The 12,706-nt window shown below is 41.8% G+C and overlaps 1 protein-coding gene across 1 annotated transcript in view; it reads left to right on the forward strand.

Moving 5' to 3' along the window:
- The window catches only part of lmx1b (LIM homeobox transcription factor 1 beta), a 41,246-nt gene extending 31,901 nt beyond the window's left edge, over positions 1-9,345 (forward strand). Inside the window, exons 4-9 of the mRNA XM_023958625.1 lie at positions 2,691-2,923; positions 5,300-5,475; positions 5,944-6,021; positions 6,387-6,453; positions 6,945-7,106; positions 8,139-9,345. Coding sequence (XP_023814393.1) covers positions 2,691-2,923; positions 5,300-5,475; positions 5,944-6,021; positions 6,387-6,453; positions 6,945-7,106; positions 8,139-8,293 — 871 coding nt within the window. The 3' untranslated portion in view covers positions 8,294-9,345. The remainder of the gene's footprint in view (positions 1-2,690; positions 2,924-5,299; positions 5,476-5,943; positions 6,022-6,386; positions 6,454-6,944; positions 7,107-8,138) is intronic.
- Positions 9,346-12,706: the final 3,361 nt, after the last annotated feature.

Below are 12,706 nucleotides of genomic sequence, written 5' to 3' on the forward strand. Positions count from 1 at the left end.
TGCTGAGATTGGCTTTTTTTTTTCTTCATTTATGAGTCCCGTTCTGGGAGGCCTGGGTAAATATTGACTGGCTTCTCTGCTTGAGATGCAGCCATTGATCCACACAGGAGGGTCTCATCACTTGATCTGCGCGCTCAGGTGTGGGAGGAGGAAAAGCAAAAGCTGGGATGTAGCTTGTCACGCTGGTGGTCCCTTTTGTGTTCAACACTGGGTGTCATGTTACCGAAGCAGCTCAGTGTCCAGAAAGTGGATTTACTGTAGACCTTCGCGTCCGCTGGGATCAAGCGGATGGGGTAAACAGGCAAACCCCCCCTCACACGCTTACAGCATCTCCTGTGTATCAGCAGATTTGATGAATTGTGATCGTTTCTCCTTTTTGGTGGATCTTTATGAAATCATCATTTACATCATCGTCCATCTCCTGTTGTTATGTTGACCCCGGCAGCCTGCTCCTCAAAGCACTAATCAGGTAATGTAGGAGAGGTTGAATGGCGTGCCTCCCCCTGGTCAACCTCCACTGCTCACACAGTGGTGTTGTTTTAAAGAGCATTCTTTAGCAGCTGAACTTGGAAAGGTATTAAAGTGGGATTAGGCTCCTCCACAATCCACTGCTTGTGTCATTCAGGGAGTTTGTGCTCCCTTGTCCCTGCCGCCACCTCCCCACTCCTCCTCTGTTTGATTGTGGCTAGCCGCAGGAGTGGGACTGACTGTGCCTTTCAAAGGAGAGGGGTAGGGTTAAATCCCTAGTCCACTGCTCCCTGCTAATTCTCCTTGTTCCTTAGAGAAGGATTTACTTCTGCTGCCAGCCTCTCAAAGGCCTTCTCTGCCCATCCGAAAAGTCGGCATTGCCTTCCTGTGGAGGTGTGGTTGCCATAGAAGGGGCGTCATGCATGGTTATTCCATCTGAACCCCACTGAGAATGGGGACTGGGGACTGAAAACAGGCAGAAAGTCCGGATTAGATCGGAGGACAAAGCAAGACAGGAAGATTCCAGAAGCGACGAATGGGAATTACAGCAGCAAAAATAATGCAAAGTGACAGAAAGAGGAAATAGAAAAATAATGGCTTACAAGATTAAACCCAACAAGAGAAAAAGAAGAAAGGAAAGGGGGTTGAATGAGAATGTTTTCATCTAGATGAGAAGATTTGAAAGGGCAGTTGTAGGTGAATGCAGAGGCTCGGACGTATCAAAATCGCGCTAACAAGTCATTTCCTCATCTTCTTTTTGTTCTCCTTCTAAGCCTCCTACCATTTGCTGAACATTAGAAGCAGAGCTGGGAACTTGTCTTGACAGATTCATCACCTCTTCTTCCTGATCAGCACACGTAACTCAAATCCTTCTAAAAACTCAAACTGAAAACGTCCTCAATATTTAAGATCTACAGAAATGAACCACCTCTGTCTTTACTTTTTGCTTTAAGATACATTTGTGAAACATCTTTTTTAGTGGATTATCATTTGTGCTTTTCCATAGTTCACTTAACTCACAGAAATAAACGAGAAATTAAAAGATCTTATGAACCCTCGAAGTGCCAATCTTAACATCTCTGCTTTTTTCAAGTTTCATAATTGAAAAACAATGAAAATTTAATGCTAGAAGTGACTTCTGTTGACCAACGCAACTTCTGATTTTCATTATACTGAATGGAGAAACTAATAATTATAATAATTAAGGCTATTAATTGCTCAGATGTAATTAAGACAGAATAAACTGTAGCTCTCCTGATTCCAATCTGACGAGCTATTATTTTTGGAGGCTTCAGAGACAACAGTGAAAAGCACACTTGTTTTCAGCACGCGCGCAGCTGCTCACACACGTGAACACACACATCAGTACTCAATCAGTACCTATAACATCATTAACATAACAAAAACCCATCCTTTGGTGTCCCTCCTTTCATATTTACACATTATATTCATCGCTATCGTTCATCCCTGTCCCAAACCAGCAGATGATGTCAACTGCTCCTCTCGCTGCCTCCCTGCCTCGCACAATGAAATAGATGTTCACCACAAATAGATAGGCGGTTGCCAGCTGTCTTCCAGACCAGGGCAAACAAAGAGGCCACTAATAAATCCAGCTTTACGGCTGGACAAGATCAACCACACTCCCTGCCTTCTTGCTCCATTTAATGTGGCTTCTTCTGAACAACAGAGGATGAATTAAATGCTTCTTGGTCACCAATAAAACAATGCAAACATCTTCCCTGAAAGCATATAAAAGAAGATGGAGGTGTTGTCAAGGAAATGGTGATAGAGGCAATGCTGCACCATAGAGGCATGATATTAGACACTAAGATGAGATATGAACAGTGGCCAGCAATGAATCATGGCCTCCGATATGATATCTGATGCATACAGAGTACTGAGGATATGAAAGAAATGTGGAAATTCTCAGCACAGGTTTGATGGGGATCACCAAGTCTGCCGATTGGCCCTGACTGGGCTCCCTTTGGAGTGATGCAGGGCTGGGCCAGTCCCCGAAATTTTAACAGATGAGTTGTTGCCAAAGGAGCGGAGTCTTTGTCTGCCTGCAGGGTCAACCAACCAACTTCAAAACCCCCCTTGATGGCCAGCTAAGGCTTTACTGAACTGTGTCCAGTGAGGATCAAAATAAATAAATGACAAAGCTCCTTTGTGACAGTCACATTGTGTTGCTTACAACCAGCTTCTTCTTGTTCCCTCTTTAGGCTGTTTGCGACCAAGTGCAGCGGCTGCATGGAGAAGATCGCCCCCACAGAGTTTGTGATGCGCGCTCTTGAGTGCGTCTACCACCTTAACTGCTTCTGCTGCTGCGTGTGTGACCGTCAGCTGCGCAAGGGCGACGAGTTTGTCCTGAAGGAGGGTCAGCTTCTCTGCAAGGTGGACTACGAGAGGGAGAAGGACTTACTCAGCTCGGTCAGCCCTGATGACTCAGACTCAGGTGAGCCGGCTCACACAGGACTGAGAACAGCACAGAGGTGCCATCATCACATGACACCGAGGTGTTGTATTTTGTCAGCTCTGTTCCATGGCAGTGTTCGCCAACTCAGATCTCCGTCTTACCTACAGAAAGATAATATTCCTAAAATAAAAGGAAGAAAAACTTGAGTTTTTTTATTTAAGCAGTAAAGTCTCTGACATGGCTGTTCATAGCTTTTTTGTGGTGATTCTGGTAAAGGCAGGAGCATTATAGTACAGTAGGAAGTGAAAACAGGATGAAGCCAAGCCACCTCTTATTAATGGTCCTCTATGCGTGGGCAGGATACAGAGCTGGAAAGAATTAAATCACTGTATCTCAATGAGTGACAGGGGGATTTGGGGCCTTTCTGCGGAGAGCACGCTCCTCCACTCTTATCAGCTCCAGCGTTCCCCGTCTGAAGCCTGCACACACCGAGGCAGGTCGCCAAGCCCCACTGTTCACCACCATCTGGCTCACATTTTAACATGCACAAAAGCAGGGAATTTGTCAAATACATCTGTGCCTGTGTCAACTATCGTCAACTTGTGGGAATATTGGCTCCACGTCCCCTTTGTTTGCTTGTGTCCCAGTGCAACCCTTCTCTCAGCCGTCCACTCTTTGACGAGGGGGGAATGTCGGTGTGAGCTGAGGTTAACCTCGGCCAGAGGAAGACGAAACGTGGGTTTGTGCTGAAGAAATGTAGGTGCATATCAGAACCAGATGACAGCAGACAGGGAGCCACCATGTGTGAACCTCTGCTTCCAACCACTACACCCCCACATCATTAGCATTGCTGTTCAACATTTGTACTTGTTTGCGTTTAAACTCATCGTGGAAAATACTTTATGTGTTGACATGGTTTTACTTGGCTGGTGATTTCAGCAGAGGATTACAATTCCTTCAAATTCCAATCATGGCTCCTCTATAAATAAATAAAAATGAGTTAAAGTACTACAGAGTATTGCTTTTGTACTAATAATGGTGGAACTTAAAAAGCTTTTCTGTCTGATGGGGTCTATTTTATAGCATTGTCCAAAATCCATATTCTGTAACCATACTAAACACTTAAATACCGTAATTTCTGAACTATAGGGTGAATCAGATTATAAAGCGCATTGTCAATGAACGGTCTATTTTTGAAAGTATATGATATTTTATATATGCACCAAACTAAGGAGTCTTAAGTGAGACAAAATAGTAAGAGAGGCATCAGAAACATTACCGTGTTCACAATACCTGCACCTTGTTTGCTACACATACAAGAAACAAACTATAACCGCAAAAGCAAACGTTACTGTCACTAACCAAACCTTGCTAGTAACACGCATGAAAACACAGTCCAACACTGCTACATGTTAGCCATGTTAAGCGTTAGTGTATTCACAACACTCCACTGTAACTCCCAACCTTGTTTGCAACACGACCAAAACAGACTTGTACCACTAAAAGAAATGTCACTGTGACTATGCTAACTCCCAACCTTGTTGATATCACGTAGAAAACACACAGTCCAGCACAGCTGCACATTCGATGCTTTAGCGTATTCACAATAAGCACCCAACCAAACATTTTGGCAGAGCGCTGTGTACCTCTCACAATAATTTCCACATCAGTAAGCGCCTCCAGATTTGATCTATATATAAGTTGCTCCAGATAATAAGGCGCAATGTTGTTTATGGGAAAAAAAATAAGGCCCTTAGATGTGCCTTGTAGGAAAATACAGTAACCTTCTACACCTCTGGTTATTTCTTGCAAATGTCTTTAAGACAAATTTATGAATATATTTCAAAGTTTTTTGGTTTTTTTTTGACGGCTTGTTGGAAGATAAAAGCACAAATGTGACACCGACCCAAACGGCAACAATCCAGACTCAGACACAATCTGTCTATATATCCAAGGTAAAAATCAGAGCAAAACTTCTCTTTACTTTCTTTTGTTCCATGGGGAAACTTTTGCCTCGTGAGTCTATATTGCTTTTTTCATCTTGCACTCGAAATGGTATTCTTATAAAAGATTGATTTTGTGAAAATCAAACAAAGCTGAGGGCGATAAATAACTCATGGCACACTGTCCAGTTCAGTGACAAATGGACATATTTCACAGTGCTCTCCACAGACTTTTGCAAGCCTAGTCGTACATGTGGCCTTTTCCTTTTGTAATAAATTGATAAGAGAGTATCAGAAACACATGTGTCTTCTTTGATTAGGGCATGTGTGCGGCATGAAGCGCCCAAAACAGGGAAGCATAAAAATGTATTCATCAGCTGACTGTCACTTCCTAAAAGGATGTTGTCAATTCAGTGTTGCTCTGGTGACACCACAAGAAAGAAAACAAATAAAAAAATGACTCTTTCTGCAGAGAAAAGTGATGATGAGGAGTTGGACATCAAGCCAGAGAAAGGCATTGGAAGCCAGGGGAAGGGGGATGATGGAAAGGATCCAAGGCGGCCCAAAAGACCACGGACTATTCTCACCACTCAACAGAGACGGGCCTTCAAAGCTTCCTTTGAAGTGTCTTCGAAACCCTGCAGAAAGGTGAGGAAACAAGGAGAACTCTACTTTTTTGTTTTGTATTAAATAATTTATGATGCAAAGGTTTTGGTACAGACCAGCGTTACAGTAGTTACACATCAAATCGTCAGAATGGCAAAGTCTCCACTAATTTCTAAGCAGGGCTTTGAAGTGTTGAGCTTCACTCTGTTTTGTGTTAAGCGGCGCAGGCTGCTATAACATAGTCTGAACCAAATGTCACTGTGAGATAGAAGAACTACCTCCAAAGCCAGGGCCTTTGAGACATGAACTGCACTCAGTCCAAGGCTTTGAAGAGTCAATAACTAAGAGGTCCTGCACTGACTCAGCATACACCGAATTCAAAGCAAATCCAAGCATGTCTTAAAAAAAAGTCTGGCAAGGATTTTAAGAAGGCAAAATGGTCCAGGGTGTATCAGGCTGTCCAGGTTTTTGTTTGGGATGATGAAGCTTTATTTTCCTGGATGTTTGCAGGTGAGAGAGACTCTGGCTGCTGAGACAGGACTGAGTGTTCGAGTGGTCCAGGTGTGGTTTCAGAACCAGAGAGCTAAGGTAAAAGCTACCAACACAGAAAAAGATTATTTTTTTTGGTTTTAAAAAAAATATCTAGATTGTTCAAAAGTTCAGTCAATAAATCAGCACCACTCTGTGTGTTAAACTTATCACTGCATTCCTTTCACAAATGCAAAGAGCAAAGCAAGGAGTTGCAGAACGAGCTCGCTCTCACATTAAATGTCTCACCCTCCTCTCCTCTGATGATTATCTTGCAAAAACCTTTGATACTTGACAACGAAGTGCTCTCCAATACAGATTTCCTGCGGTTCACTCAAGGGTGAATGGCGAGGGCCATCCTTTTTAAATTAAAGGCAGCATGTTAGCTTTGGGAGTTGCTCATGACTTTGACTCTTTGGTTTCAGATGAAGAAGCTGGCGAGAAGACAGCAACAACAGCAGGAACAACAGAACTCTCAAAGGCTTGGCCAAGGTACGACACAGTACTTTTCGTTCTGTTTGTAAGTCAGATGATATCTTGACTCCCAGCGGTGATGACCAATAGCATATCTTGAATACACACACTATTCTGAGTAGCAAACTTCTACCATTTGAAGTTGGCAAGCGATATAGTATTTAAGGAAGACTGAGAATTTCATTTGGAAGTTATAGTCCCTCTTCGATCATCTTTTTATCTATTTTTAAAGTGTTCACAGTTTTTTATTATTATAATTATGCTGTTTTAGGCAAAATAAAAAAAACCTGTATGGTTTTCTATAGGAATTAAATTCTGCAGGGCAACAGTAGTTCGTTAGAAATTTGCTTCTGTCACATTCTGAACACTCTATTCCAAAAGTAGTTGTGTGATTATTCCACAATTGTCTTTGAAGAACAGTTATATTTTTCAGATTTCAGTTGTAGAAAGTACAAAAAGTGATGTTTTTCTTTTATAATAAGAGCTTTTTTCATCCCTCTGCCTTGCAGAGGTGATGTCTAACCGAATGGAGGGAATGATGAACTCTTTTACGCCGCTGGCCCCGCCCCAGCAGCAGCTGGTCACCATGGATCAGAACGGCTACAGCACAGACCCGTTCCAACAGGGACTCACTCCGCCACAGATGCCAGGGGACCATATGAACCCATATGGTGAGCACCCACCACCTATTCTGTCCCACCTCCACAAACACATTCACATGCCTACCCCTTGATCGTAGCTCCTTGGTGTGGGACACGTGCAAGGGCCGCAGCTGCCTGATCTAAGCTGCTGCCAGGGGGGAACGAGCAGCTGCCCCTCCCACACCAGATAACACAAGTGTTCTTGTGGGCTCTGGGGTTTTGAAGTGTGTTTCCAAATCTGCGTAATATGGTTTCAAATCCTTTCCTCCACTGCTTAGGAAACGCCTGAGTGGCGAGGATGTTTGCTAACCTTGGTTAGAGCATGTGGTTGGTGAGAATAAACAGTGAGGATTGAGGGATGTGGCCTCGTAAAGAATCAAAATGAGAAAAACAAAGTCTTTTGATTTCTGTCTGACACAAGAAGAAATTAAAATGCAAGGAAGGGAGATGGGGGGCAATCAATCAAATGTTTGTCCACAGGATGTAACTGAAAGAACACGTTTCTGACTAATGTCCTTAACATGTCCCAAAGGGACCATTTCCAGAAGTTCATAACTTCCCTATAATTTGCTTCCATTTAGCTCTTCTCAGTAGTAAGAAACAAAATCCCCCGTCTCATCACTCTCCTTTGGTTTGGGGAGCAGAGCAATATTGGCAAGACATTAAAAGATATGTCTCAAAACACTGTCCCCATTTTGTGCAACACTATCATTAAGATCCAGAGTGTAATAAAGTTAACTATTCCCCCCAGAGAAATAACACGATGTGGTTTTATGAAAGGCGTAAACAGTTGCTATTAACCAGATCCTTTAGGAGGATGCCCCCTGTTTACATGCTCCCTCGCAGACCACAATTGTCCCAGAGAGGGCAGCAAAAAGTGAGCTTTGATGATATCTACCAAAACTGTTCTCACAATTGTGATGACACACAACAGCCATTTCTCAAAGTGACTATTAGTAATTATAATTTCCCAGCCCTTGAATAAAATTGCAAGACTGAGTCAGAGAAACATTTTTGATCTGCTCCCTTCAAATTGTAACAGCTCTCCTCCTCTCTCCATAGGCAACGATTCTGCGTTCCACGACATAGACAGCGACACATCTTTAACCAGCCTCAGTGACTGCTTCATGTCCACAGAAGTCAACTCCATGCAGGCCCGCGTGGGAAACCCCATCGACCGCCTCTACTCCATGCAGAACTCTTACTTTGCGTCATGAAAGGAGCTGAGCGATAGGCATCAGCACAGAAAACAATGATAAAAACTGTCCATCTCAAGCTGAAGCGCCATGGCTAAGAGTTTCTGCAACACTGTGGACCGGACCGAACCTTGCAGCAGCTCCTGGTTCTGAGGGGAAACTCATACAGAAATAGTAAAACCACTTGTTGTAGGAAAGTGATGAATCAGTGGGAGGATTGGTAGAGATGACTTGTTAGGTTTGCTTATGTCTCACAGGAGATATGACTTTTTCTGTTGTTCACTTAGAGAAAACATATAGAAACCACTGATTACACAAACCAAATAACACAGTGAGTTTATACAGTGCATGATCGACTGTAAACCTTTTGTAAGCCCTTATGAGCTTCAGTTAAGACCTGGTGTTTGGACTGTTCCCTCTGTTCGGACTACTCGGCCTGTCATGTTCACCGTTCGATTTTTGATCACTTCCCATAGGTTTTAGATGTCGTGTTGATAGTAAATAGGTGCAGCATGTCTGCGAGAGTGACTGTACATTTGTGTATGTATGAGAGTTTGTGTCAGGAATGAGTTGCTTTTAAAAGATTACAGAAAACGTGGGCGAGTCGGTGGGCGATAGGATCAGTGAAGTGTAAATACTTTCCCCGGTCAAATTGGATGTGCATGTTAAAAATGGAAAGCATTCTATTTATTTAACTATAACAGGCTCTTGAAGGTACATATTAAAAAAGTGAAAAGCTTTATTTAAAAAGGAGAGCATTTTGTTTTGTTTTGTTTTGTTGAGCAGTTGGTGAATCCATGAGTATCACAGCTCACCTGTATGCATTTCCAATATGAAGATTAACCTTTTTTGTTGTTTTTTGTTCCTTTTTGTTTTGTTTTGTTTTTCAGCCAAGCTGTAAATGAGCAAAGTTGCTATTTATTTGGAACAGATCACAAGTCTTTTGTTGTCATTGTCCGATGTGCATTCTCAAAATGTTTAAAGTTGCTAATTGACCAAAGTTGACTGATTTGATGAATAAATAATGTCTTTTTCTCCTGATAACATTAAATAAATACCATCAGTGACCATAACTATCATTGAGTGATTCAGCTTTAACCTTCTGAAGCTTCACCAAAAGGCTTTTTTAGTGTTTTCCAGTTCAAAGAAAAGCGAGCTCAATACTTGTTGACTGAGTTAGAAAGATGCCATCTCCAAATGTTGGATGCAACTGACATTTATTACCACATCAGAGTGATTTAGACGGTTCAGGAATTTTTTCTAACCAGTCCTGCTACCTGTTTAGAAGAAGAACAAAGAAGCATCTTGTTGGTCCAGTTTATGTCAGATTAGTAATAAAGTGAAGGCACGTAAGCTTTTTGTGGGTACCCAGCTCGTAAACACACCTTCATGATTGCACCTTCACACCTTTATGATTGCAAGAGGTGAAAACAAGCCACACCTTCATCCTCAAAACTGACAAAAGTTTTTTCTATAAACGCCTTTCACGTTCTGTCTCTCAAAAAATGTTATGGTCTTGTAAATTGTGCTGTAAATTGTGTTATTTTGTGATTGGGTAACAAATGTTAGGCTGAGCTCCTTTTGAGTCAAAAAAATTAAATATAAGGCAGACTGACAGTTGTTTAAAAAATACCATATTGATGATGCAGTGACTGTGTGTGCCTATGTGTGTGACACAGCTTTGTGGGAACAATGCATGGGGTTTGCGTCGGGTTTCTGGCATACATGTGGATCGAAGTGCCAAAGCCTGAGCAAACAAATGCAACAAAGACTCCCATTTACAGTAAACAGGGATGAGGTTTCTGTGCACATACAGTGTTTGCAGGGAAGAGACGGTACAATTGTCAGGAGCTCACGCTTTTCACGGCAAGCCAGGTGAGCCAGCAGAGAGGTGTTCAGGTGGACTACAGGCTAGAAGGTCCTGCTGCTGATGTTGTGGTCATTTTGTGAAAGTAAACCCATTCATTTTTTTTAATTCTCCACCACAATTATTTGCCATTAAACTACCCTCTCAATGTTTTGAGTACTTTTGTAAAACAATAAATGATGAACTCATTTATTCATTCATTCTAGCATTGCAGTATCTATAACAGCACTTCGAAGAGATACAGTAAACAAAAAGAAGAGCTGCATTGTTTGTTGACTTTCGCATTCATTTCCATGAGTTGGTTGTAGAGGAATTAGCTGCTATGACTGAGCCGTTTAGATAAACTCAAGATAAGACACGAATGGCGTTTTTAAATAAACATGCCAGCTTCCCTATTGTGGAGGACATAGATCCTTTGAATTTTTCTATGGCGATCAGGATGAAAAAGTTTTGAATTATGCTGAAGAGGCGTTCAAATGGACATTACATACATTACCATGAAAGATTTTATGGTACCAGACAAAAAGCAGACATGCACATAAATGTGTGTGAATGTTTAGGATTGGGCACTGATGATCCTTAGTGTTCAATGGTAAGTAGTGAGAGGTGTAATGTCTTTAATGAATTTCAGTAGTTTGTGACAGATCCCAGCTGGCATAAAAAGCTTGCAGAAACATTCATAAATAATGTCATCATGATCAATGGAATCACAACAGCATTGACTTTTTTTCTGACATGACAAATCCCAGTATCACACTTAAATTTTTTTATCAGGTTTTAAGGGATTTACCATTAAGCCTTGATTGATTGATTGTTACATTTGTAATACGTTACACCTCTTCACCACTGTATCATAGTAATAGCAGAGTAGACTGGTCTTACTTGTCTTATTGAAGAGTTAAGGTTAACTGTCAAAGAAAGCCTTCAGGGGTTTATTTTCTAGGTAAACCATTATTGCTCATGCAGCAATTGAGTTGTTCACCTTTCAGCACATCCCTTCAGAAGTCGTCACAGTGAATCAGCTTTTACAGATTTGCAGACGTGGTTTGGCAGAGATTTCTACACCAGTAACCTTTCCTGATACAACCCTGTATTTAATCCGGGATGGAGACCGGCACAGGGAGGCCCAGACTGGAAATTTCTTCTCATGACTTCAGAGTAAATGTGAGTTAACAAACTTTAGCTGCACTGTTCAGTACCCATGTATTTAATTCTGAGTTATACTGGTTGAAGTCTTGGCCAAATATGTCCCAGATTAATTTGAAGTCAATGAATCGGATCAAATTATTCAACATGAACCAATATCCACAATGAATCACACTGTCAACCATAAATAATTATATCAATTGAATTGTTGTTAAAATCAATTGCTATACCCCAAGTGTAAAGGATTGAGTTATGCCCATAAAGAAGTATTTGGCATACATAGGTGGACACAAAATTGTTGGTACCCCTCAGTTAAAGAAAGAAAGAAAGTAAATTACTGATTCATTTTTTTCATTAAAATGACTATTGTCATTGTTTTAATCCTGTCTCTGATTTTTAATCTTGTTACGGTGAATTACTTAAGTCGGAGCAAATGCAAATTGTGGAAAATTACAGTGGTGGACACAAAATTGTTGGTACCCCTCAGTTAAAGAAAGAAAGTCCACAACGCTCACTGAAATGACTTGAAACGTTCAAAAGTAACAATAAATTAAAATTGTTTGAAAATTAAGTAATCAAAATCAGCCATTACTGTTGAGTTGTTGATTAACAAAAGTATTTAAAAAAACTAAAAAACCCTAATGAAATAGGGCTGGACAAAAATGATGGTACTTCCATAAAAGACTGAGAAATATTTGCCCTGGGTGTCATGATGAACTCAGGTATGTCCTTTAATTGACATTACAGCTGTTTTCAAACCCATAATCAGTCAGTCTGACTATTTAAAGGGAGACAAACAGTCACGTTGCTGTTTGGTGAAAAGGTGTGTACCACACTGAACATGGACAACAGAAAGCGAAGGAGAGAATTGTCCCAGGACATCAGAAACAAAATTATAGACATATTATAGTTTCGTGGTGCAGCATCAACAACCTCAAGCTGAACACCCAGAAGACAGTGTCAACTCTCCCATCACCATAGTGGACTCCGTCCGTTTCCTCTGCACCACCATCACGCAGGACCTCAAGTGGGAGCCGTCCATCAGCTCCCTGCTCAAAAAGACCCAGCAGAGGAGGTACTTCCTGCGGCAGTTGAAGAGAGCCAAGCTGCCGGCCCAGATGATGATTCAGTTCTACATGGCCATCATTGAGTACATCCTCACCTCTTCCATCACAGTGTGGTATGCTGGAGCCACAACCAAGGACATTAACAGACTGCAGCATATAATGCGCTCAGCTTAGAAGGTGATCGGCTGCAGCCTTCCATCTGCCCAGGAACTATATGTCTCCAGAACCCGGGGACGTGCAGGGCGGATAGCTGCAGACCCTTCCCACCCTGGACATGATCTACTGGAACTACTCCCTTCACGCAGGAGGCTAAGGTCCATCAGGACCAGAACCTCAAGACACAACAACAGTTTC

This window comes from Oryzias latipes, chromosome 9 (assembly GCF_002234675.1).
Source record: "Oryzias latipes chromosome 9, ASM223467v1".
In the NCBI taxonomy this organism is placed as follows: Eukaryota; Metazoa; Chordata; class Actinopteri; order Beloniformes; family Adrianichthyidae; genus Oryzias; species Oryzias latipes.